General features: G+C 36.5%; 1 protein-coding gene across 44 annotated transcripts in view; it reads right to left on the bottom strand.

The window, feature by feature from the left end:
* The window catches only part of Nrxn1 (neurexin 1), a 1041346-nt gene that overhangs the window by 572740 nt on the left and 445497 nt on the right, over positions 1-23109 (bottom strand). For 35 of the 44 annotated variants that reach the window (XM_070025560.1, XM_070025561.1, XM_070025582.1 and 32 more), the window contains 4 exons: positions 21254-21692; positions 10950-11333; positions 3348-3551; positions 826-852 (listed from right to left, as the gene is read on the bottom strand). In XM_070025560.1, coding sequence (XP_069881661.1) covers positions 826-852; positions 3348-3551; positions 10950-11333; positions 21254-21692 — 1054 coding nt within the window. The remainder of the gene's footprint in view (positions 1-825; positions 853-3347; positions 3552-10949; positions 11334-21253; positions 21693-23109) is intronic. The other 9 variants (XM_070025584.1, XM_070025572.1, XM_070025601.1 and 6 more) reach the window with 1 other exon arrangement.

Genomic DNA, 23109 nt, shown 5'->3' on the forward strand with positions numbered 1-23109 from the left:
GTGGTCATTCAGGGGGCTTTTCATTATGTGGTCAGCAAAACCTGGAAAAGAAAAATCTAAACATTGATAGAAAGAAATAATAATTTTTTTCTTCATATAATACTGCACCTCAAAATAAAATCACAGTCCCCATACCCTGTCAGATCTCTGGCCCAAACAAAACTCAGTCCATACATCTTTGCTGACTCATCATTTGACATGCAAATCACAGAATCAAAGGATTTTGGTTATTTTTTTCAGAAATATGATTAGGATGTAAAAATCCATCATATAAGTCTTGTTAATAATTAAGGATAAAGCCTTCAGACCAATAATATTCTAAGAACATGGTACAGAAAGGCACTTTACCATGTTAAAATTTAGATAAATTTAGAAGGAATTATGAATAACTCTCAACATGAGAGAAATTTAACATTTGGTTTTTATATTCAAGTAAAAAAAATTAAAACAGAAGGAAATGAGACCGACAGTATATTCCTGCATTTGGCTATAAAGGGAACTACTCAAGTCCAAGACCAGGCAAAATGAAATTGTAGTTGTACCTGTGTATAGGTATATAGAACTGTAAACAGGTGTTTGTGCCTTCTGTTAAAAAATACGTGCTGGCTCTTTTCCCACATGGAAATAGGAATCATGGTGGGAAACAATTCCACTGTACATATTGCAAGATGAATTTTTACAACCCAGATGATGGACTGGTAGACTTCAAAAATGAGATTCTGAGTTTTATAAACGTATTTCTCTTGCTCTTTCTCTTTGCTTCTCTTGGCTAGCTTACATCATAATGGAGGAATAACATTTTAAAAATTTTGAATAGGCACTTACTGGAATTACAGTTAATCCTGATACAATCTAGATGGGGAAGAATAGATGAAAAATGAAAATTTATCCTTCAAGGTAATAGCTGCAGACATCCAATAAAATCACAGTTCCACCCTTCCGGGGACAGACACATGCAAATATGGCCACTCCATAAGCATATTTTTTACAGATTTCTAGAACCCAGATTATTGTTATAAAACTGCACCATTAGAAACAATCATTGAATGTTAAAAAAAAATGGCCAATTCAAACAAAGCTACATGGTGACAAATCTAAGTGAAATGAAGTGTAGTTAACTGTCAAAGATGCTTGACTTAGACTGGCCGCAACTTTTTCCCCATCTGTGAAAGAACATATCATGGTTTTCAGAGAAATTAAAAAGTGCTCCGTCACAATGGGGTACAAGTGCAAGCTCAGCTAGGCTCAGACATCTTGGACCTCCAAAATCTAACATCCCACAAAGGCCAACAGAATCATTCAGAATTCCAGTGGACCACACTGGAGAGCTAGGAGAAATTATTCTCATTGTGGCCTAATGTTTTTGTATGTTTGGGTTCTTGTTCCTTAATTTAATTACCTCAGTGCAAAAAGGTTACAGCCAGCTGTTGGATGTGTTACATGGAGGAGGAAAACAAAAACAACTATGTTTATGCTTTAGAAACCACAGTGGCTAAGGGGCAGCTCTGCTTCAGAGTACATTGTATCCCTCTCTTAGAAGCTACCAATGCTATCTCCATGAGTGTTAGTGTTAACATTACCATTAATTTTGTCTTTTGTGTATTTCCTTGACATGAGAGCAGATACTAGAAGAACAGAATGTCTGGTGTGGACTTCACAGAATGTGATCTGAATGATTATTTGTAAAGAACAACATGGGATGTCCTGTGTTCATTTGTGATATATCCTTGTTGGTTTCATTTTAGTATTTTTAATGCCTTTGGGGAACATGAAAAATATAAACCTAGATTCTGTATCCATATAGCTGAGTTTGTCATGTGTCGTCAACCGCATCAGAAAAGTGGTTGCAAACAGCCAAGGACCAGCACCTACACAGCTCTTTCTACAGAATGCTTTGCTATGGAAAAAACGCCCCTGAGGGTTCTTTGCTAGCAGCTTCCTGCAGCAATGAGACAATTTGACTGGCTTTGTAGTAACCTAATGTGGTCACTAGAGGGAACTCTAACAGAACAGGAAATGATGGTGTGCACTAAATAGGAATTTTAAAATAACCTATTATTTAACTTATTTTACTAGTCAGTTGCATGCAATTAAAGAAGAATAATGTTTGCATTAATTTTGAATTTTCGGAGTTATCATTCTGCCCAGCACAATTTGAAAATGTAAGTGGGGTTCCCAAAATGCTCTCCTGTACTAGTGGTTTTGGTTTACTTTAAAATAAAACTGTCTACATAGTTTTGAATTTTAGTTTTCTGCATATCTTTGTTGTTTTCTATGTGTATGCAATACGTTCACGAAATACAGTAAAACCTCATTCATTTTTACTCCATTGGAGTTAACTATATTGAAACGTATTGGGCAGAATATTGAATCTTCACTTTCTCAGAAATCACCTAATTATTTTTTTAAAATCAGGAATGAACAAGATTTAAATGCCAAGTGCAGGTAGGAAAAAACTGATTGCAAACATATTATTATAAATTGACAGCACAATTTGTATGTAACCATCTCTGAATCCAGCCATGAAAAGCGCCCTACGATGTCCTTTCCTTCATTTTCCAGATATTGATTTGTGTTTCTGAATGCCACTTTAAAAAAATTAGAAAGCTGCTTCTCACTGAAACTCTATAATAAACGTTTTTGTTAAATATTTTTGTTAATCCGGCCTGCCTTCCCCCCATGGTAGGTCCAGGTGGGTGAGGTTTTACTGTAGTGACTTCCTTAGTGTTGCATAGGAGCAGGGAAGCATTATCTTTCTGTAGAAGAGCTTGTGTCCTTCGTGTTCTCATAGCTGTTTGCTGAGGGCCGCAGACTTTGGGCATTGAAGGGTTGTGGATTGCTATCTGATAGCAAACTATCACCACACAGTACTTTGAAACAGAAAGGATGGAAGACCACAAAGGGAACTGTTCAAAGGAGAAGCCCATAGAAACGGCTGGTCTAAATAGCAAAGTACATTATCTAAGTCAAAGTAGACATAAATGATGTCATCTCTAATCAATCAGAAGCATAGGCAATATTTGTATTCCTCTATATTTAATTCATCTTTACAGTTCTTTATGTTTATATCTCCAATTCACCTAAATGATAGATAGACATGGCTTCTTCCCCTTTTAAGAACCGTCAGTGGTAGGAATCACAGAACAGGAAATTATATTAAATGTAACAAAAGGCAAAATAAAAAGATGATCGCCCCCCCCCAAAAAAACAAACCCATAAATTAAATAATGGAACTAAGGTCATTGAGGGTTTTAATTTTCCATGGCAAACGGGCTACTTGATAAATGTTTGCAGGCACAACTGGAAGGTGGGAAGTGTTAGTTCAGGGGTGGAAGACGAGTTGTTACCTAGGTTGACAGTGAGTTTCACACGCCCTGCATCCAGCTCCAGGCGCAGGGTATCTGCTGAGTCCCGGGAAGTGGTGGCCATCAGGATACCATAGGCACGCTGGGACCGAAACCTTAGGGACACATCCTCAGCCTCCGTGTGCATGACCACCGGAAGCTGGATTTTCATGAACATGCTCCCGTCATAGCTCAAAACCGTGGCCTCTGTGAGTAGGAAGGAAAAGAGTCGAGTCAGATTACTGTATTTAGAGAGCAATCGACTGAAGGCTTCTAGAGAGCACCCAAGGTGACAAAATCAACTTAGCAGCCTCAGAAACCTGAAATTTAAATATGACATTCATTTGCATATAGTACATGGAAAAGGGGGATCCATTGTGGTATTTCCATACATGTATAATGTACTTTGATCATATCCACTCACTCTGTTGTTGTTGTTGTTGTTTTTTATCTTGGCCTGGCTGTTCTCACTATTTTAATTTCCTTGCAAGTTATTTTAAATGGACTTCATGATGACTTTTTTATAGGTGCAAACAATGTACTTGGACCATCTTCTCTTTCACTCTGGCTTTACCTATTCTCAGCCTCTTCTTTCCCCCAATAATCTCCCTTTCGAGTTCAAGTCCTTCTTATTTATTTATTTTTCAGAAATAATATTTTATTTCTTTTACTGGAATGAGAAGTCATAATCAAAAGGGCTTTTGTTTTTATGTATGTGTGAAGTTTATGATATAGCCCAGATGCAGCAACAATAGCATTCTTTTATTTTTCTTAATTTATATTTATTAATTCTTATTATTATCATAACTATTAATAGTTTTTGTGTGCCAGTAGTGGGACTTGAATGCAAGGCCTCTCATTCTCAGTTGGCTTTTTGTGCTCAGCGCTGGCTCTCTTTCACTGGAAACACATTTCTACTTTCAGCTTTTTTTAAAAAGTGTAGTTATTTATTTATTTAATTGTATTTGACTCAATTCATACTATACAATTTGCTTATAGCTTTGATCTATCCTTGAGAATATTTCCCCTGACAATACTATAGAAATTTTTAGTTTTTTTTAAGGATAAGATGATCTTTCATTGAAATGAAATATCATTAGTTTCTTACTTGATTCCACATTGGTAAACATTCAGATTTTCTCCAATAATATTTTTTTCAAGGTTAGAAAATCTTTAATTTTCAGGCTGATCATTTCTTCTTTTCTTCCTTTCTTTACTTTCAGCCATTTTGTAGTTAACTGTAGGATCCTCTCCCTGCTCCTCCTCCTTTCTTTTCCTAATTGGAGCTAAGAGTCTCGTGGATTTTCTGCCCAGGCTGGCTTCAAATCCTGGTCTTTAATTCTCTGCCTCCTGAATAACTAGGATTACAGGTATGAGCCACAAGAGCTCAGCTGATACATTTTCTTTTATTGTAGCCACAGCTCGCACATTAATATTCCATTTGATATGAAGGGCTCTAAGTGTTTTGTGTGTTCCTCTCCTCTCAGTAAATGGAAGCCTGGCTGGAAACACCAAAAAACTATTAACACAAGTTCTGGAGAGTGAATCCAACTGCTTGGCTTGGTAAAACTGATAAGCATTGTCTTATCTCTGGCCTTTCAAATTAAAAAGACAAGGTACTATTGGAAGAGCTCTAGGATCTGGCCTGCTTGAAAAAAACCTGGTGCTAAAAGATTCTACCTACCACTAACTTTTTTCCTTCATATTTATACTCTAAAAAGAAATAAAAACAGAGAGAAATATGACTTACAGAAATTAGGCCAATCCTACCAAAGGTAGGAAATGAGAAAAGTTGATAGTGCAGTTAGCTAGTAATAAAATACCCTTCTGTGCCACTATGGCAAAAGGGTAATTTTCTTTCTTTCCTTCTTTTATGGTCACTTTAAGGTACACTGACAGGTAAAGAATGACTTAAAACTTTACCTCTAAACACAACCCTGGTATCCAAAATGTATTAAATGATCACAAAAGCATCAATAACTACATATCTTCATTATACTGAGCCTGGGTGGGGAAGGGAGGCACTAAGTGGCTTGTGTGGCATGGGTCTCACTAAGGTTGATAGTATTCATAGGGAAGTTGTGGACACTGTATGAATACATAAAGAATTGAACAGTAAAACTTGATGACAAATTGCTTTGAGAAGTAGTCAGCTCCCTGAGTGTTAAACACCATATGGTAGAAGAATGCTGCAAAAGCAAGTTATGAGTTATTTTGCTTTCTTATTGGTTCTGATTATTCAAATGCCATTTAATAAAAGAAAAAAAACTACCTGGAATTAAAATAAATCAGGAAATTCTCATTATCTTGGCTGTTTACATAGCATAGCAATTAACTTCACTGATGCAACTGTGCTCCTTATTAAGACTATATTCTGGAGTTGTGGTTTTGCCAGTTTATCCGTTAGAAAGCCAGGAGGTCATGAGCTGCTCCTAAGAGATTTTAGTCACAATTTGTTATCATTACAGGGTTGAATGTCCATCCCGAGCCTGAGCACTATTATGTTCCCGCTGGTCTCCTTTCTTTGTTCTCTCTCTCTCTCTCTCTCTCTCTCTCTCTCTCTCTCTCTCTCTCTCTCTCTCTCTCTCTCTCTCTCTCTCTCTCTCTCTCTCTCTCTCTCTCTCTCTCTCTCCATTTCTGACCTTAAGAGAATTCCATTCTCATTTCCTCTAGTGTTATGTGCCTGGACTTCTCTACTCATTGTCTATTTAGCATATCAGCTGTAAAACAATAATATCGGAATTCACTGTTTCTAAAGACAAACAAACTCAAAACAGACTCCTTCTCAAGTGCTCCCCTTCTCAGTGAGTGGTACAATCCCACAGGTCAGAGACAATGATTTCTCTTATTCTCTACCATATTCGAATAAGGCTCAAATTCTAATCTTCACCTGAGGGAACAAAATATCACAGATTCTTCTTTCATTTATGTCTTTTGATTATTTGTTTAAATGTATAAGGATCTGTATCAACTGGCCTCAGCCAGTTTTTCTGGATGCAGTGTATTTAGCCTGCTCATGCCGGGCCAGCTTCATCTGTCATTGAAGTATTTGCACTTATGGTTAGGTTCTGGAAAGGTGTCACTCAAATCTTTAACATGGCTGGCTTTTTCAGTAATCAGGTTTCTGGCCAAATGTAACTCTAGAAAGGCTGACATCCTCATTCAGTTAGTTTATGTTTATTTACCATTTCCCTTTTTGAAAGTATTACTTATAATTTGTTTTAATGATATTATCTGTATCTTCCTGCAGGATGCAAAAACTTTGAGAAGCGATCCTTATCCTAATTCTTGGTCTATCTGCAGAGAATGCACAAAAGTGAACAAAAGTCTCTGGAAAATCTAACTTTCTTGAGCCAACTGCTGCATTTGATACTGAGTATATATGAAAAAAATTATTTGATTTTGGAAACAAAGCTTACATAAATTCTCATCAGAAAAAATAAATATTTAGTCAATATGTTATTAGTGGAATCAAAACTTGGCAATATATAACAAAGGACAAATTTTTCATGCGTATTTTATTTTAGTTTTCTTTGTTGGTTTTGGGGCTTGAACTCAGGACTTGTTCCTGAACCATTTAATGTTCAAAGGCTAATGCTCTACCACTTGAGTCACAGAGCCACTTCAAGTTTTTTGGTGGTTAACTGGAGATAAGAATCTCACAAACTTCCCTGCTTGGGCTGGCTTCCAGCTACAATCCTCAAATCTCAGCCTCCTGAGTAGCTAGGATTATAGGCATGAGCCACCTCTCCCCAGCTTCTTCATGTTTATTTGAAAGGCCATCCTGGGCAGTAAAAGGCAAACTAGGGAATATGTCTATGAAAATATAGACTCCATAAGTAGGTATTAACTGCTGAGAAAATAAAATAGAGTCTATCTAAAATATAACGATTCTGTATCATATCACAGATTTTTCCAGTTAGGTAAGTTTTTCCAATGAGAACAATGTTGAAATGACTTATATCGCATGAAAAGCAGCTTAATTTGAAAACTGAGCAAAGGAACAAAGATGGCTAGCAATCAGTCATAAATATCACATGAAATGCAATCCTACATCGAGAAAGAATCGATATCCTTGGCCTTTACCATTCTCCAAAAAGCTGCAGGAGTGAAATCACATGGTAAAGTAATAAAATTTGAGTGCCCCTGATTGCCATTTTAAACAATTCTCAATGTGAAAATAACTTGTTGATAAATGACAACTAAAAGCCTAAATGATTCCTCATAATTAGAGTTTATGTTTAATTAGACAAGTAATGGAAAATGCGCAAGGTTGTAGCCTCGAGTTGCTAAATAAATGTTAGACAACATTCTGACATTTGAAGGTTGTGCAGCTCCTCAGCATCCTTTAGCGTCAGTGAAATTATTTTATCATTTAGAACACACAAAGATTCCTCTAGGAGGCTAATTCCAGCAAGGTACTTCCCTGTGGGGAAGAAACACAGTTTCAACTTTGCCTTCTATATCTCCTTCTCCCTTGTCATTAAGTTTGATAAATTTGCTTTTCTGTATTATTCCTGGTTGCAGTCTAAAGTGTACACCTGTGCTCAGTTTTGCCAAAAGGCAGTCGCATATTGTGATCAACGATGAAAATCAGACAGGGAGCCAAATTATATTGCTCTGACATCTGTCCCTCCATCTGCTAGAATTTTAACAAACAAGTATAAAGTAGACCTCTGATTATACCAAAGCTCTTTCCGTATATATTTCTGAGAGTCATTTCTATGTCATCAAGTGCATAAACATTCTGTTGTATCAAAAAGAAAGCAGGAGGGACTACAGTTAACTTATTTCTATTAAAATAATTTCTGTCTTATTCTTTCTTATAGGACCAATATATTTGGACCAAAATATTATTTTTGCCAAAGTTAGCCAGTATTTTCTCTTCTTGTCAATCCCTTGCTTTCTTAACACAGGATAAAAAATTCCTAACATTGCAACATCATCCTCTACCTGCAGCGCACTTGAGCAGAGTTGAATAATTATGCCATAAATTATCTATCATTGCTCAATAATAATAAAACAGATAATTCATAAGTAAGTCCTGCTTTCATTTTTTAAAAAGAGTTGTTGATCGACTCTTTAGAAATCAACAGCTTTATCTGATGAGAGTGGAAAAGAAACAGACAAAGCATTTTCTTTTGAGTCAGAAACTCAGAGGATCAGGCATGATCTTGTGTTTGCTGAACTAGAGCAAAGCTGGGAACTGGACGCATGCCATGTTTCGAGGTTCTGAGTGTGTCAGACATCACACACCTCCCTTGTCCTCAGGAGGCACTGAAACACATGTAAGAACATTAATTCTGAAAAGCAAAGACTTCTCATAATACATGGATGTGGTCTTGGTACAAAAATTATAAAAAAATATCCATATTAGACTGAGCAAACAACCAACCTAGAGACAAAGAAATCTGTGGAAATTTCCAGCCATCCATGAGAGAAAGATGCATGCTAATTCCCAGTAATGCAGTTTGCTATTAAATTTTCATTTGCAAATCTGCATGGGCTTGTCACCTCCCCTTCTAATTATTGCCATATATAAATACTCCTTTTCATCATTTTGGCAGAGAAGGCTCTAAATTTTCTATTTCTAATTTTTGAACATATGTAGTAACAGAACATTGCCACAAGGTGGTACACCATGCATATTTAAAGGGAGGCTTTCGTAATTCATGAGACAGTTGTCTTATACGCTTTCCCAGCTCCACTTAACCAGGCAGCATCAAGATAACTGGCAGCATTCAGAGTATGTGAAATTAAAATTAAATTTTAAATCACTCAGGCCTGCTAATCTTGTAGTATGCCTAACTGTATTATACTATGTGAGCTTGGTCACTTTCCTCCCTCTCTTGGCAGTTTTCCAAAACCAAACTAAACAAATACATTAGGAAGGAAAAAATGCAAAGAAGAAACTTGAGAAGAACATACTTATACAATCCATACTCTATAGGAACAGTGAAGAAGATTGAATGACAATTCAGTACTATCATAAAGAGCATGGTCCTGTCTCAATGATAAAATACCAATCCATCTCTCAGCCTGACTAGCTACCTAATAGAGAACAGAGATAGCACTTCTGTAGGCAATTTAAGCTATTTTTATATTCTTAGCATCCTTATTAGCTATTATTTTTTATTGTTGATAAGTCAATGCATTTTCTATTGAGATAAATGCCCAAAAATACATTTCAATTTTTTGAGTCTACAAAATGGCTACCTTTTCCCTATGACATTTTAGGCGAAGTATATTGAACTATTTCAGGAACGAAAAAAACTAATAACTAAATGTTCATGGCTTTATGAAAAGATGCCAGGTATCATTTAGGCTAAATATCTAAGAGAGCAATGTGACCTGTACCATGAGAGAACTATGGAACAGTTTGTCAATATTTTTTTCATATTGATTTTCAGCTCCATTATAGAAAAATAAGTGACAATGGGCGTAGTGGCTGTGGCATTTATCTGCAACACTGGGTCGATGGAAGGACACACTTGGAACTATTTGTTCTGTTATTTCTTCTGTTAGCTTGGCCTACAGATCAGTTGGAAGTCTTATGTCCTCCTTTAACCCTTATTCCTCTGCTTTTAAGAGAAAGGGAAAAATATAAAGCTTTGTTGACAACTTAGACAAGGAGAGAGAGGGACCTCTTCTGACTTTTAACAGACTCAGCTAAGCCTTTAAAGAAAATAGGTAAAGGAATGCTTTGGGATCCTTTAAGGTCTTAAACAAAAACGTGAGTGCTTCTGAAATCAGTATACAGTTATGAAAGTGTTGGTGTAACTTAGATGATTTCACTTGGTTTACATCTCAGAGACAACTCTTCTCCTCCTCCTTTCTCCTCCCCTTCCTTGTGCCAGTCCTAGGGCTTGAGTTTAGGGCCTGGGCACTGTTCCTGAGCTTTTGTACTCAAAGCTAGTGCTGTGAGGACTCAAGTGCTACCACTTAAGCCCCAGCTCTACTTCTGGATGGTTTTTGTTGTTGTTGTTGTTTTGTTTTGTTTTGTTGATGGTTAATTATAGATAAAAAATCTTACAGACTTTCCTGCCTGTACTATATTGGCTTTGAACTGTGATCCTCAGATCTAAGCTTCCTGAGAAGCTAGGTTTATAGATGTGGGCAACTGGCAGCCAGCTTAATAATACTGCTTCTTGTGAAATGAGCAGGCCGGCTCATCTCACCCAGTAGTGTCACAAGTTTGCAATTTACATCTTCATTTGTCTCACAGACAATTTCACCGCAGAGATATTAACATTGGAGTTGTTATATATGTCTCATTCATGTCTGTCTCATTACTGTCTAGTGTCCTGAAGTCAAAACCAGGCAAAAGAGACAAAGGCCATTGTCCATTGTGCATCTTAGGCCCATGAGCTGTAGGTTTCAGAAGACCACATCTCCTTCCCTACATACTCAGAGATGAGTCTTCCCAGAATAAGGTCCTTTGAAACTACTAAAATCTCATTCATAATCTGTACAAAGTCTGGGGGTTCAGCCTCCAGACTTTCTTTCCCTAGAGCTTATGTTGTTTTAACGGTCAGTTCAGGTTCAACCTCAACATTGACTATGCCCTTCTAGGGAATGTAGCTTCTAGATTGTTTGAAGTCCTACCTCTTTCACAAGATCTGCCAAGAAAGCCAGTTCCGGAGCAATCACAGACATATCTGTTCCACCCATCCCTGCACATGCCATTATTCTTGCAAGGATTGCTAAGGCACGGTTTTGCTGTCTCCCGTGAACAGGAGGGTTTCACTCCAGCAGTACTTTGAACTTCAGCCATTTGCCGGATATCTTTGCTCTGGCCATCAATGAAGAGATCCCGGATACAGCCTACGTAGCCATAGTTGAGCAAGGCAGTCCACACCTCGGTGGGGAAGACGAGGCCAGCCTTATTTTCTGGCAAGCCCCCCAGGTACAGCTCATCGTCCAGGTCCAGAATCTCACTCTCGCCAGGAGCTGTGTAGGGTGTCCGCAGTGTGTTGACAGAAATGGTACCTGTTTAATGACAAGAGAACATGGGAAATGTAAAGAAACATAACATGGTCTACTTATTACCTTTTCTCTCTCATCTGCTGAAGGGTAAAATCTTTGAGCAAAGATATTATTATATTATATTATATATTATTATATTATTATTTCTACTATCACCAATGTTTGGAGCTATCGAGTCACTAAAATGGTCCAATTTAACACTGATAGAAACCCAAACAGATAGGGTTAAATACTAGTTGGGTTGCCTCTAAAGAGCTCTAGATTAATTACATATAGACATAAATTAAAGAAGTTGGTAGTCTCTGGAATAAAGTCTGATTTTTTGGTTTAGTGTTTACTCTGAAAGCCAGTATGTAGCTACAAGGGAAGATTGTTTGTCCCCAGTTGAAATTGACTTGAGTAGTTTCCCTGGGCACAATAGTTTGATAGAGGTAGAAGTCCAGCTTCCTCATTCCTAGCTGTATCCAGCTACTGACTGTGGTTAGACTTGCCTTACCTATAACCCAGGGCTAATTATTTGACCTGTACAGCAGGCTGCTCTGCATGTTCAACAAAGTAAAATTTAAGCTAATTTTATTTAGATCATTATAAGTATTGCATAAGGTTTACTACAACATTTCAATGAAAGAATTATGTAAAATCACTTGATTGTTTCTATTCAAACCAAATTACCTATCTAAATTAATAAGGCTTTCTTTTCTATACTTCCAGTGTTGGGGAGAATAAAAGCTATTGGTTTATAAGGGTAGACGGACATAGGACCTATGTATGAAATGAATGGGTAGTCATCTGCATGGGGGGATATTTGAGAGTTACAGAAACTTATGAAATCCATTAAAATATGAAAGACTGACAGCACATTCCTGATTAAAAAAAAACTTTCATTCATGCCGTTAGACTGAAAACTTTCATATATCTTGTTAGATTGCAAAAAACATTCCAATATTCTATCTGGAGAGAAAGGTTGGGGGACAAGGTTGGGTGTGAACATAAGGCCTCAGGTACTTAGGAGTAGACAGGAGTTGGTTATTCAGGACTTAGGGAGTAAACTTCTGTAGGTGGAGTAGGTGGAGGTGGGGTATGGAGCAATAGGTATAAGGAGAAAGATACTAAGTTATATCTTAAGATACTTAAGGTCTGCTCCCCCCACCCAAAGGCAAGTGTGTAACTAAAGATAAGCTGCTGGACCTAAATTCTGCCCTAGAACATTCCAAATCACAGTAGAAGGGCTCTCCCTGAGCTTTGCTACATAATATAATCTGTCTTTTTGCGGGAGAAGGGCATGAAAGCCACTGACAGAGACTGCCAGGGCAGCCAAGTCATTAAGAGGATATTTGTCTCTTTAGACTTTCAACAGAAAGAAATGGAAAAGACTCCCAGGAGAGAGCCACTCAAAGGAATTGCTATTTTGGTCAATGAAGGAGGGGAGTATAGTAGGGAATTCTGAAGGAGGCAGTAAAAACAGGAAAGGACAAAACATTCATTTCTACTATTCACATTTGTTCAGGTGTCTAGAAGAAATCTCTCATTTAGAAACATATAGGTTTCATAAAATCCTAGTTAGAACAATATAAGGAATGCAATTTGGGCAAATGAAAGGCATACTATTGAGAGAGAAAGATGACTCTTCCATCCTTTTGTAATATAATGGTCATTATATGCACTTCTAAAGAATTACTCCATACACATCATTGTCCAAAATATCCAAGAAGTAAATTAATGGGTGGTCCCTATCTGCTATAGCAGCTAGTGTTACATTATAACTGGATGATAAAGAATGCATCTTAAGGACAAAAGGAGAAAGATTATTTAACAAACAAATGCCTACAAAGTGAGGTGCACATTTCTCTGTATGCTTTGCCAACACACACACACACACACACACACACACACACACACACACACACACACACACAGAGTTATGTCTCTAATTTCTTGTTTGTCAAAAGGGGGAAAACAAAAAGTAAAGAATGGAAACAACTGCATGTATACTTTGAAGATTTAGACATCCAAATTGTTTGAACTAACTATTCATTCTGATTCTGTTAAGTTAAACTGAAATAAGAATCTGGATTTTAAAATCTAAGCATGTGCACATACTTCTGATAATGAATTTGAGTCAAGAATCTCATTCATAATTTTACTATGGATGTAAGTCAAAGAACATATTCATCTAAGGAAAAGAATCCTCATAGAATGTGCATTGGCTAAAAACAATTTAGCACATAGATAAAGGCCTAGTGAAATTTAAATATTTAAGGTTCTCAAGTGCTAATTTCATTACAGTTGAGCTTTAGGTAGTACTTACAATGAGCATATTAAATGAAAATTTAAACTTTGTTTATTGATAATTAAAAACAATGTAGTAGTAGGACTCAAATGTTTTTTCTTTCTTGCTATTGTTTCTAACATATTTATAAGATGATTTTTTTTGTTGCTTTGAATGTCCCTCCCCCCCACGGTATAACCCCTGTTTTCACTGTATTTGATGTTGGTATAATTTGTGGAGGGGAAGGGAAAAAACAAATTGTTCAAGTAGGGATACAGGTGGACCCATTGCAACAATGAGATGTACAAGTCGTTATGTTGAAAAATGAACTTTACAACTTTGGTGGGGGAGAAGGGGTGGAGTGTAGTCCTGGAGATGGGAGGGCAGAGATGGTAGGGGAAAAACAAGAGATGGGAAGGGATGGGAAGGGGAAACAAAGGAGGAGGCAACAATGCTTGATAAGAAATCTACTCATTACCTTGCTCATGTAATTGTAACCCCTTGGTACGGTATTTTCACAATTAAAAAATAAAAAAGATGTATATATCAATGGATCCTGCCCCCCTTCCAGCCCCCACCAGTGGCCAAAATGAATAAACATTGTAGGAGAAAACCAAAGCTTAAAAATATCATTGGTTTATCTCTTTCTCTTTTCCTAGAAAACACAACTATTGATATGTTCTCTTTAAAATAGCTGAATTCTTTCATGTATTCTTACCATTTCACTATAATTAAGATTTAATTTTCTAGTAACTTAATCACTTATACAAATATTGGTCTATTTCAGCTATTAAAATTTGTGAATGGTTGTAATATAAGGGGATTTATTGAAGTCAATGCTTTGTGCTTCAAATTTTAATCTTCCAATGTATCCTGCCAAGTTATTTTTATTTTACCTTAAAAATTTTTTTTTTTCTCAATCCTGGAGTTGGCATTTAGGGCCAATTGCTTGTGAGGCAGGCATTCCACTACTTGAGCCAAAAACCTAAGCTTTTTCTTTGTTATTTTAAAAATAGGGTCTCACATTTTTGCTTAAAAAACTTGAACCATGGTCTTCCTATTTATACGTTCTATTTAGCTAGGATGAAAAGTACATATGACTGGGTGTAGCTTTTTGAATGAGATGGGGTCACTAACTTTAAACTAGGCTGGTGTTGCATGATCCTCTGAATATAGCTAGGATTATAAGTGTAACACACCAAGCCAAGCTTTATTATACTCTTTAAAGGATTATCATTGTAGCTAAAAAAGGACACAAATAAATATTTTATAATTTCAGTGTCTTAGAAATCATATCATATCACCTTAATAATTTAACACATTTTGCATACACCAAAGACACAGCAGTAGTTAAGTAGACAAGATAATATTCATATAGAATATCTAAAAGCTTAAATAATAAATTCACCTTTCATGTAAAGTTGTACATAAATAGGAGAAAACCTGATGAAACAGCATTTAGTTAGAAAAGTAGAAATCAGTTTTACAACTTGCTATGGCATTAATTACTTTCTAGCTTTTTTATTTTTCTGTTAATTTTTTCTTGGTTATTACACAAATATAAGACTACTTTACATGATAAGAAAATAAAACATGGTGAGAAGAAAGTTAAAGGAGAAACTTAAAGGAATTTTGCTTACAGTTTTAAAGTCTACCAAAGTTTAAATCACCAGGATTTGAGGAGTAGGAAATCATGTGCTGTGATGGGAAATACATTGCATGGTGAGAACTTTAGCTAACTAGCCAGTAAGTTTAGCCTAATAATAGGTTATTTGTACTAACTGTGGCTTCAATGCAAAACAAAGGAATCAACAAGATGATTACTAAATCTCAATTCTAAAAAAAAGAAACCATTGCTATTTATAATTTTTAAGTTAAATGCCAGTTTTATATATTCATAATTTGGCTACAATTCTCACTATAAAGAAATTGGTTTCTACAATTAGAAAGTTGTCAATCCCCTTTCTATCAATAAATCCAAATAGGAAAATTGCATATTAAGCCAGGGGAGCTTATGGCTCACACCTACAATTCTAGCTACCCAGGAGATGGAGATCTGAAGGTCATGGTTCAAAACCAGCTGAGGCAGAAAAGTCTGCAGACTATTATCTGAAGATAACAGCCAAAACAATTTGAAAGTGGAGCTTTGATTCAGCTAAGCCTTGAGCACAAAAGCTCAGGGACAGTGCCCAGTCTCTGAGTTCAAACCCCACAACTGGCAAAAAATTAAAAAAAAACATAAAAGCCTGTTTGATTTTCTAATTTTATATGTCATCACAAACAAATAAAAATAATGTTATATACTAGGTTTCTAAACCATTTGACAGCATACAAAAATATCTTACTTCTTCTATCCTGCTTATTTGGTTCAAAGAATTAAATCAATGCATAAAAATAAATCTTATAATAGAAATCTTCAAGTTTGTCATCTATTGGCCACAGAAAGGGGACAGGTAGCTCATAAATTGGAGATAAGATTGTAAATCATAACACTGGTTAATTAAACTGTCATTATCTTTAAAAATTAAAATTCTAATTAACACAGACTTCAGTTCTCAGAATCTAAAGAATTTGACTAATGTGCACAAATAAATCCTATTAATTTAAAACTATGTTTTAAAAAGTAAGAGTTAAATATTTATCAGAAGATAAATAATTAAGCAAATATGACCTAGGGGAAAATATATTTTGAATACAGTGATGCCTAGAAATACAAACAGGATTTTTTTTAAGGAATTACAGAGAAGATAGATATTGATAGAGAGGATTCAATCAATACATAGATAAACAGATAGTCTAATTTTTTGTCCACTACAATAAGATTTACAATGGGAGCAAAATCTTAAGTATGTTTGAGGATAACACATCTGAATAAGTTCCTGAGGGATATAAATAGTCACATTAGCCTTTCAGGGAGGATATCCTGTCACCTTCCCTGTAGAGAGAAAGAAGCAGTCAAGGATCTGCAGCAGTAGCTGGCTTTTGCCCAGGAATGTCCAGAAACTTTCTTTTCTTTACATACGTTAATTCACTTGAGTCTCTCAAGCCTATGGACCTTGATGCCTCTGCTGTGAATCTTACCTTCCAAGGTCATAACTCTCAGGAAACAAATGTTACTTAGATATTCTTGGATTTAAAAAAGGTTTATTTAACACCAAATTAAACAAGTATCCTGAATTTTTACTACAAAAATTTTTACTACAAAAATATAAACCTACAACTCAAAATAAATATACCAAAATAAATTACTTGAGTTAAGAAAATCAATGACTTTTCTCAATTAAGCACAACAGGAATAAAGAAATATAGACACTGATTTAATAAAACTTAATGTAAAAATGTAATGAAGCCAGGCGCCGGTGGCTCACACCTGTAATCCTTGCTACTCAGGAGGCTGAGATCTAAGGATTGTGGTTCAAAGCAACCCAGGCAGGAAAGTCCTTGAGACTCCTATTGCCAATAAATCACAAGAAAATGGGAAGTGGCACTGTTGCTCAAGTGGCAGAGCGCTAGCCTTGAGCTGAAGAGTTTAGAGACAGTACCCGGCCCAAGAGTTCAAGTCCCACAACCGACAAAAATACGTAATGAAACTTTGACCTCTATCTATGATCATTGACCAAATAATAGATTATTGACAAGGTATTTCAGTATACTATGGCATAGACCCACAAAAATGTATTTATAAATTGGACTTAAAATGATTTCAATGCATGCCACAGTCTAGTGGGCAGAGTCATGGGAAGAACCTGAGCAGAGGAATGGTTGTGTAGTCTTCAAGTAGAAATGTCTAAGTGTGGCGATTCACCAGCAATACACACAAAAATCAGGGCTGGTAATAGATAGCTAGAAAATGCTGTTCATATCCAGGAGTGATTACTACAAACCTCTAATTATGTGCTCTGGAGAGAGCCTGCTGCCTTCTCCACTATAATTTCTAGTTCTTAAACTGGAACTCTATGACTTCAATTCAAATCTCAATGGCTTCTTAGATGTTAAATGCAGGCTTTCCCATGAATAACCGCTGACACAATCTGACATACTCTGCTGGCCACAAGCAGGACTTGACAAGAATAATGAGTTTTCTCTCAGATTTCAATGTGTAATCATAGTTTGCAAAAGGAAGAAAAAATATGACTGGCATGTTACTATAAAAGCACTTGAAAGGATAACCTTGACTGAACCAAAGAGTGTAACACAAATTTAAACTATATTCCTGTGCCAAGAAAAGAGTCATTAACTTCATCTTAATTGTCACACAATTTGTCCTTTCACAAAATACTTGGGAAGAGCTTTAGGGTTGGGATTGGTAACATCAGAGTGGGAAACTAGAAATGTGGTATTGTGGAAGTCCTCCCAAACTGACAGAGGATGGACCTCTCCCATTCTGGGCATGAACATAACAACTAGGGGTTTTGCTCTTTGTACCTAAGCCATAAGCATGAGAGATCTAATTCTTGTAAGCACTGAAGTCATCCACTCCGTTCCACAAACTCACGCTTGTCCTTTGGTTCATTTTAGCCAATTTAGAGCAGGATGTGAAATTGTCAATTATGTTGGCTCAGTCCCACTTGATCTTCCCTGTTATTATTCCTCAATGGAGCACGTTGTAAAAGAAAGCTAACATGCAAGTGGAAATAGCTATAACTAAGCAATATTATACAAGAATTGGAATTAAAGAGCCTCTCTTTTCCCCAGAGTTCACAAGAACTAATATATGTAGTTTATAATTAATGGGACAATGAACATTTTCTCCTAATGAAGGATTTCATAGAAAAATTCTAATTGTTTTCTCTATGTATTTGTGTATATATGTATGATAATGTGTATATGTGAATATATGCATATACACAAACACACATCCACATAGAGATCTATATACATAGATATAAAAACATTCCTATAATTCACATAGCAAAAAGACTGGAATGGAATATCTAAAAACATCAAATACTTTTATTACATAAAGAGGTATTATTTTATTACTTTTTCCTATTTTTTATTTATTACCAATTTGATAATCATATGTATTATTTTCATATCATTAGACAACACATCATAAATGTAACTGCTCTTAAGCTTGGTAATTTTGCTTTTATGAATCTCTAAAAGATGCCCAAGTAATTTTTAAAAATTTTAAACTGTTAGAAAATTAGGATGTGAAATATTCTCTTCTTAAAATAATTATCTAAATTCTATTCTAGAGCTATTCCAAATTCAATGCTAACATTTCAAACTACTAGTTCAAAGCAATAGACTACTCTATAGACAATTCTCTCTCTCTCATTCTCTCATTCTCTCTCTCTCTTTCTCTTTTTTCCTCTCTCTCTCTCTCTCTCCTTTCTGGTGGCACTACTAGGGCTTGAACTCAGGGCTTGGGTGCTATCTCTTAATTTTTTTACTTAAGGCCCTTGAGCCACAACTTTACTTACAGTATATTTAATTATTTAATTAATTAATGTATTTATGGTTAATTGCAGATAGGCATTTCACTAATTTTCCTACCTAGGCTGTTTTTGAACTGTAATCCTCAAATCTCAGCCTCCTGACTCCTGAGTAGCTAGGAATATAGGCATGAACCAGCAGTGCCTGTGTACTCACTTCTAAATTCTTGCCTTTGTGAGTTCCTAAGTAGTAAATTAACAACCAGCTTTGTCAGAGAGGATGAATGAGTGTTGGAGGGAGATACTATCATCACTCCTACATTCCCATCAGTGTCTTCTCAGCTTCCATCAGAAACACAAAGAAAAATTCAACTCCTTTATGAAAAGCAGTTGTAGGGAAATCAGATTTACAGACAAAAGGCATCAGAAATAGCATTTGCAGAAATATCTTGGGTTTACAGAAAAGACTTCTGACGTACCTTCTATGTGTCATTATCAGTCCCCACACTTCCCTTGTATTTTCTTACATGAAAAGATACCTCTTGAAAGGCAAATACAACTTTCTTGATCAGTACCAAGGGCAGATACATGAGTAAAAGGTTCATGAGGAAATGGAAAGCAACCACACTGCAGAGACCAGCAGTTCTTAGTGGCAAGGAGCAGAAGCAGAAGCAGTGGGAGTGGAAGGGAGTGCTCAGCCCTGGTCTTCAGCATGGCCTTCTGAGACAGGAGAGTAATCATAGATAATTGGATCTGCTGTCTGGCCTATAGTTCCAGCAATGTGGTGAATCAGAATCAAGTGGAGAATTCTGTAAGAATATTGGATCCACAGTGCGATGACTTTGATTTGCCTTCACTGGGCTAGTTTGGGCTTGGTCTTTCCCCACTGTTTCATACATAAAAAACTCAGGCCCATATAAAATATCTTGGCCAAACTTACATTGCTATTTCTGAAAACTCCAGAATAGGGTAATGTAATAGAACAAAGGAGAGTGTAAGGAAATGGAGAGGAGAGAGTATCTTCTTATAAGTATCATTTATAAATGAGGATGGAATATGGAATAAAGAGAATAAAAGAATATATAGCTTTCTACTTAACCGATTCAATTTCTCTGTCTCTGTTTCTATCACTGTCTGCCTGTCTGTCTCTCTCTTTCTCACCCTACTCTCTCTTCCTTCTCTCCCTTCTCTGTCTTTTCTCTCAGCATTCTTACAAATGTCATTTTTCTGCCTGGATGATTCTTTCTCTCCAAAGTTTATACTAGTCAAACTCTAATCCCCCTAAGCAACGTCCAGATTTCAGTGTAAATGTTACTTCTTCAGGGAAAATTTTCTTGCCACCTGTTAGGTCCACCCAGGAGAAATGGCCCCTTCCTTGTTCTCTTCCCCCAGTACTCTAGAAGTCCCTGCCCAGCACCTGGAACCCAGGCAACTAACATGCCTGGGGGTAATGGGAGGGTATCCAGGCTCTGAGGTCATTTCCCCATCCTCCCCATCTGCGATAGCCACACCCCTCCTCCACTCTCCCCTGTGTAATCCCTCTCCACCAGCCAAGGGCTCCCAGGCGCTGTGTGCCTCCATCTCTTGCAGTTTATTTTCTCCTGCTCCCTTCTAATAAACTCTCTCCTGCTTGAACCGCGTGGGAGTTTCCTTTCTGCAACCCTTACACCACTCTCTCCATCCTCCCTTCTGAGAGAAATAAAGTTCAATAAAAGGAAACCAGAACAGTAAGTGCCCATTGGTGGAATTTTGAGTGTCTTTGAAAGAAACCTTTTGGGAATTTTGAACGCAACACTATGACTAATGTGGTGCCAAAGACCTCCTTGTGTCCCTCCTGATGCTGTTCCAAACTAAAGGTTTACTGCTTTGGATCATTTTAATGTTTTCATATTTTATGTTTACCAGATTAGGTGCCCCGTCCCAGACCTTACATGACCTAACAGAAGGCTGCAACCACAGGAACTCTGAATTTTGACATTTACAAGTTGAGACTAAAGTTTTCTGCAAGATTTGGCACTTGATTATCCAATAAATGTCTACATAAATTGCTATTCTTGAAATCATTTGAGTATGTGGGTTTTGGTTCTCAGCCATAGTGATTAATTAACTCCTTTCTATTTTCATATGATGTCAAATAAAAACATGTATCATTTCCTTTGCTCTAGAAAAGAAATGTAGAAACCTTTTCACAAGCCTTGGTTTTAATTCTTAGGAAATGTAGTTTGGATGGAATCATCTAGGTAAGTAGCACACACAAAAAAATATTAAGTTACCTGACCGTCCATCTCTCTGGAAGTCCACATGATACCATTCTCCATCATTCACTTTCTTCTGCAAGGCTTTTATTTTGATTGTACCTGACCCCATATCCAGGAGGAGGTAGAGGTGTCCATCTAGCATCTCAATAGCGAAGAAGTCAACCTTTATCATCTGTGGGTGCTTGGCATCTTTTTGATGTCTCGGCTTGCCATGGCTGAATAAGATGAGGCCATTTGGCTCTGTTGTACGGAAATCAAAAGATATGGAGCCGGTTTTCTTTGCATTCCACTTAGGCAAAGAGATGAAGGACTCTGGGGTTTCAAAGGTGATTGGGTCTAATGTGGCCACATTTTCACATTTAAATGCCACCACTCCATGGATCTTCATCTTAGGGTCTCCTTGCTTGGCAAGTCGAGATAACTCCAGTCTTACGTCATTATTTTTATATACAACCTGTGGACAGAGAATAGAAATGTGAATCAAGAAAGCATTTCAATATCTGGAATTGTGATCAACTTGTGTAACTTGTAAGCAACTTACAGAAAGGTACAAAATACTAGCCAGTTTTATACTGTGTAAAGTTGCTTCCACCAAATAAATAGAATCATTTGTCCACCCATTGAACAATAACCATTTCAATTTAATTTGACTCATAATAATATGGGGGGATTCACTCCCATCAATACCTGTTTGTATTTAATTTAGATATTAAAATAAGTATGTTGGCAAGCACCCATGACTCATGCTTATAGTCCTAACTACTCACAAGGCTGAGATCTAAGGATCTTAGTTTGAAGCCAGCCTAGGCAGCAAGTCTATGACAATCTTATTGCCAGTTAACAAGCACAAAGCCAGAAATGGAGCTGTGGCTCAAGTAGTAGAGTTCCAGTCTTGAGCGAAAAACTAAGAGACAGAACTGAGGCTCTGAGTTCAATGCGTAGTACTGGCACCAAACATGAAATGTGTGTGTGTGCATTCATAGATATTTCATGAGCTTATTTTAATTAGTATGTGAACACTTGAATTTATTTCATTAGTTAGCTACTATACATTGAAAATTAAATGTAAATATAGGGTAATTCAGTTATCCCCTTACTAAAGTATTTGAAATTAGATATATTTAAAATATAAAGGTCCCTTAAAATGTAGGTTATCTTCTATCATTGGTATATATACTGTGTATATTTATTTTGCACAATAATTAGGAAATACAGCTGTTGTAATGTTGAACATTTTTCCAAATAGCTCTAATACAATAAACATGTACAATCCCTCTCTTGCCCCCTCTGAACTAATACCTGTTTGAATAGTTTCAGATAACATGGGGCTAACACATGTGATACTTTTATTTAAACTTCAATTCTGTTTAATCTGTATTCTTGATGTTTCATTTTACTTTTTGCAGATGCCAGGTAAATATCATGTTCATATTCCAGGATACTCATGTTTTCAGACACTTAACTGAATGTGGCTGAACAGTTTATAATTCTGCACAACACCTCAGGTAAATTCATGTAGGGCTTACAATACTATGCATCTTCATTTGTATCGCATTCAATAATGGGACAAAGATGAACTCTCTCTACAAAAATGAATACAGTGGATAAACACCAATGTAAAATATATTGCTAGTGCTTACTTAAGGTAAATCAGCCATCTATAGCCAACTGATTATACTATGTATGTGCGCACAAGAGTGCACATGTGCACACGAGTGTGTGTTTGTGTATACGCGCCAGTCCTAGGGCTTGGGTGCTGTCTCTGAGCTTCTTTTGTTCAAGGCTGTTGCTTTATCACACAGCTCCAGTTCAAGGTTTTGGGGAGTTTATTAGACATAAGAATCTCATGGACTTTCCTGCTTGTGCTGGCT

The sequence above is a fragment of the Dipodomys merriami genome, unplaced genomic scaffold (genome assembly GCF_024711535.1).
Source record: "Dipodomys merriami isolate MVZ:Mamm:240054 unplaced genomic scaffold, mDipMer1.0.p SCAF_17, whole genome shotgun sequence".
Taxonomy (NCBI): domain Eukaryota; kingdom Metazoa; phylum Chordata; class Mammalia; order Rodentia; family Heteromyidae; genus Dipodomys; species Dipodomys merriami.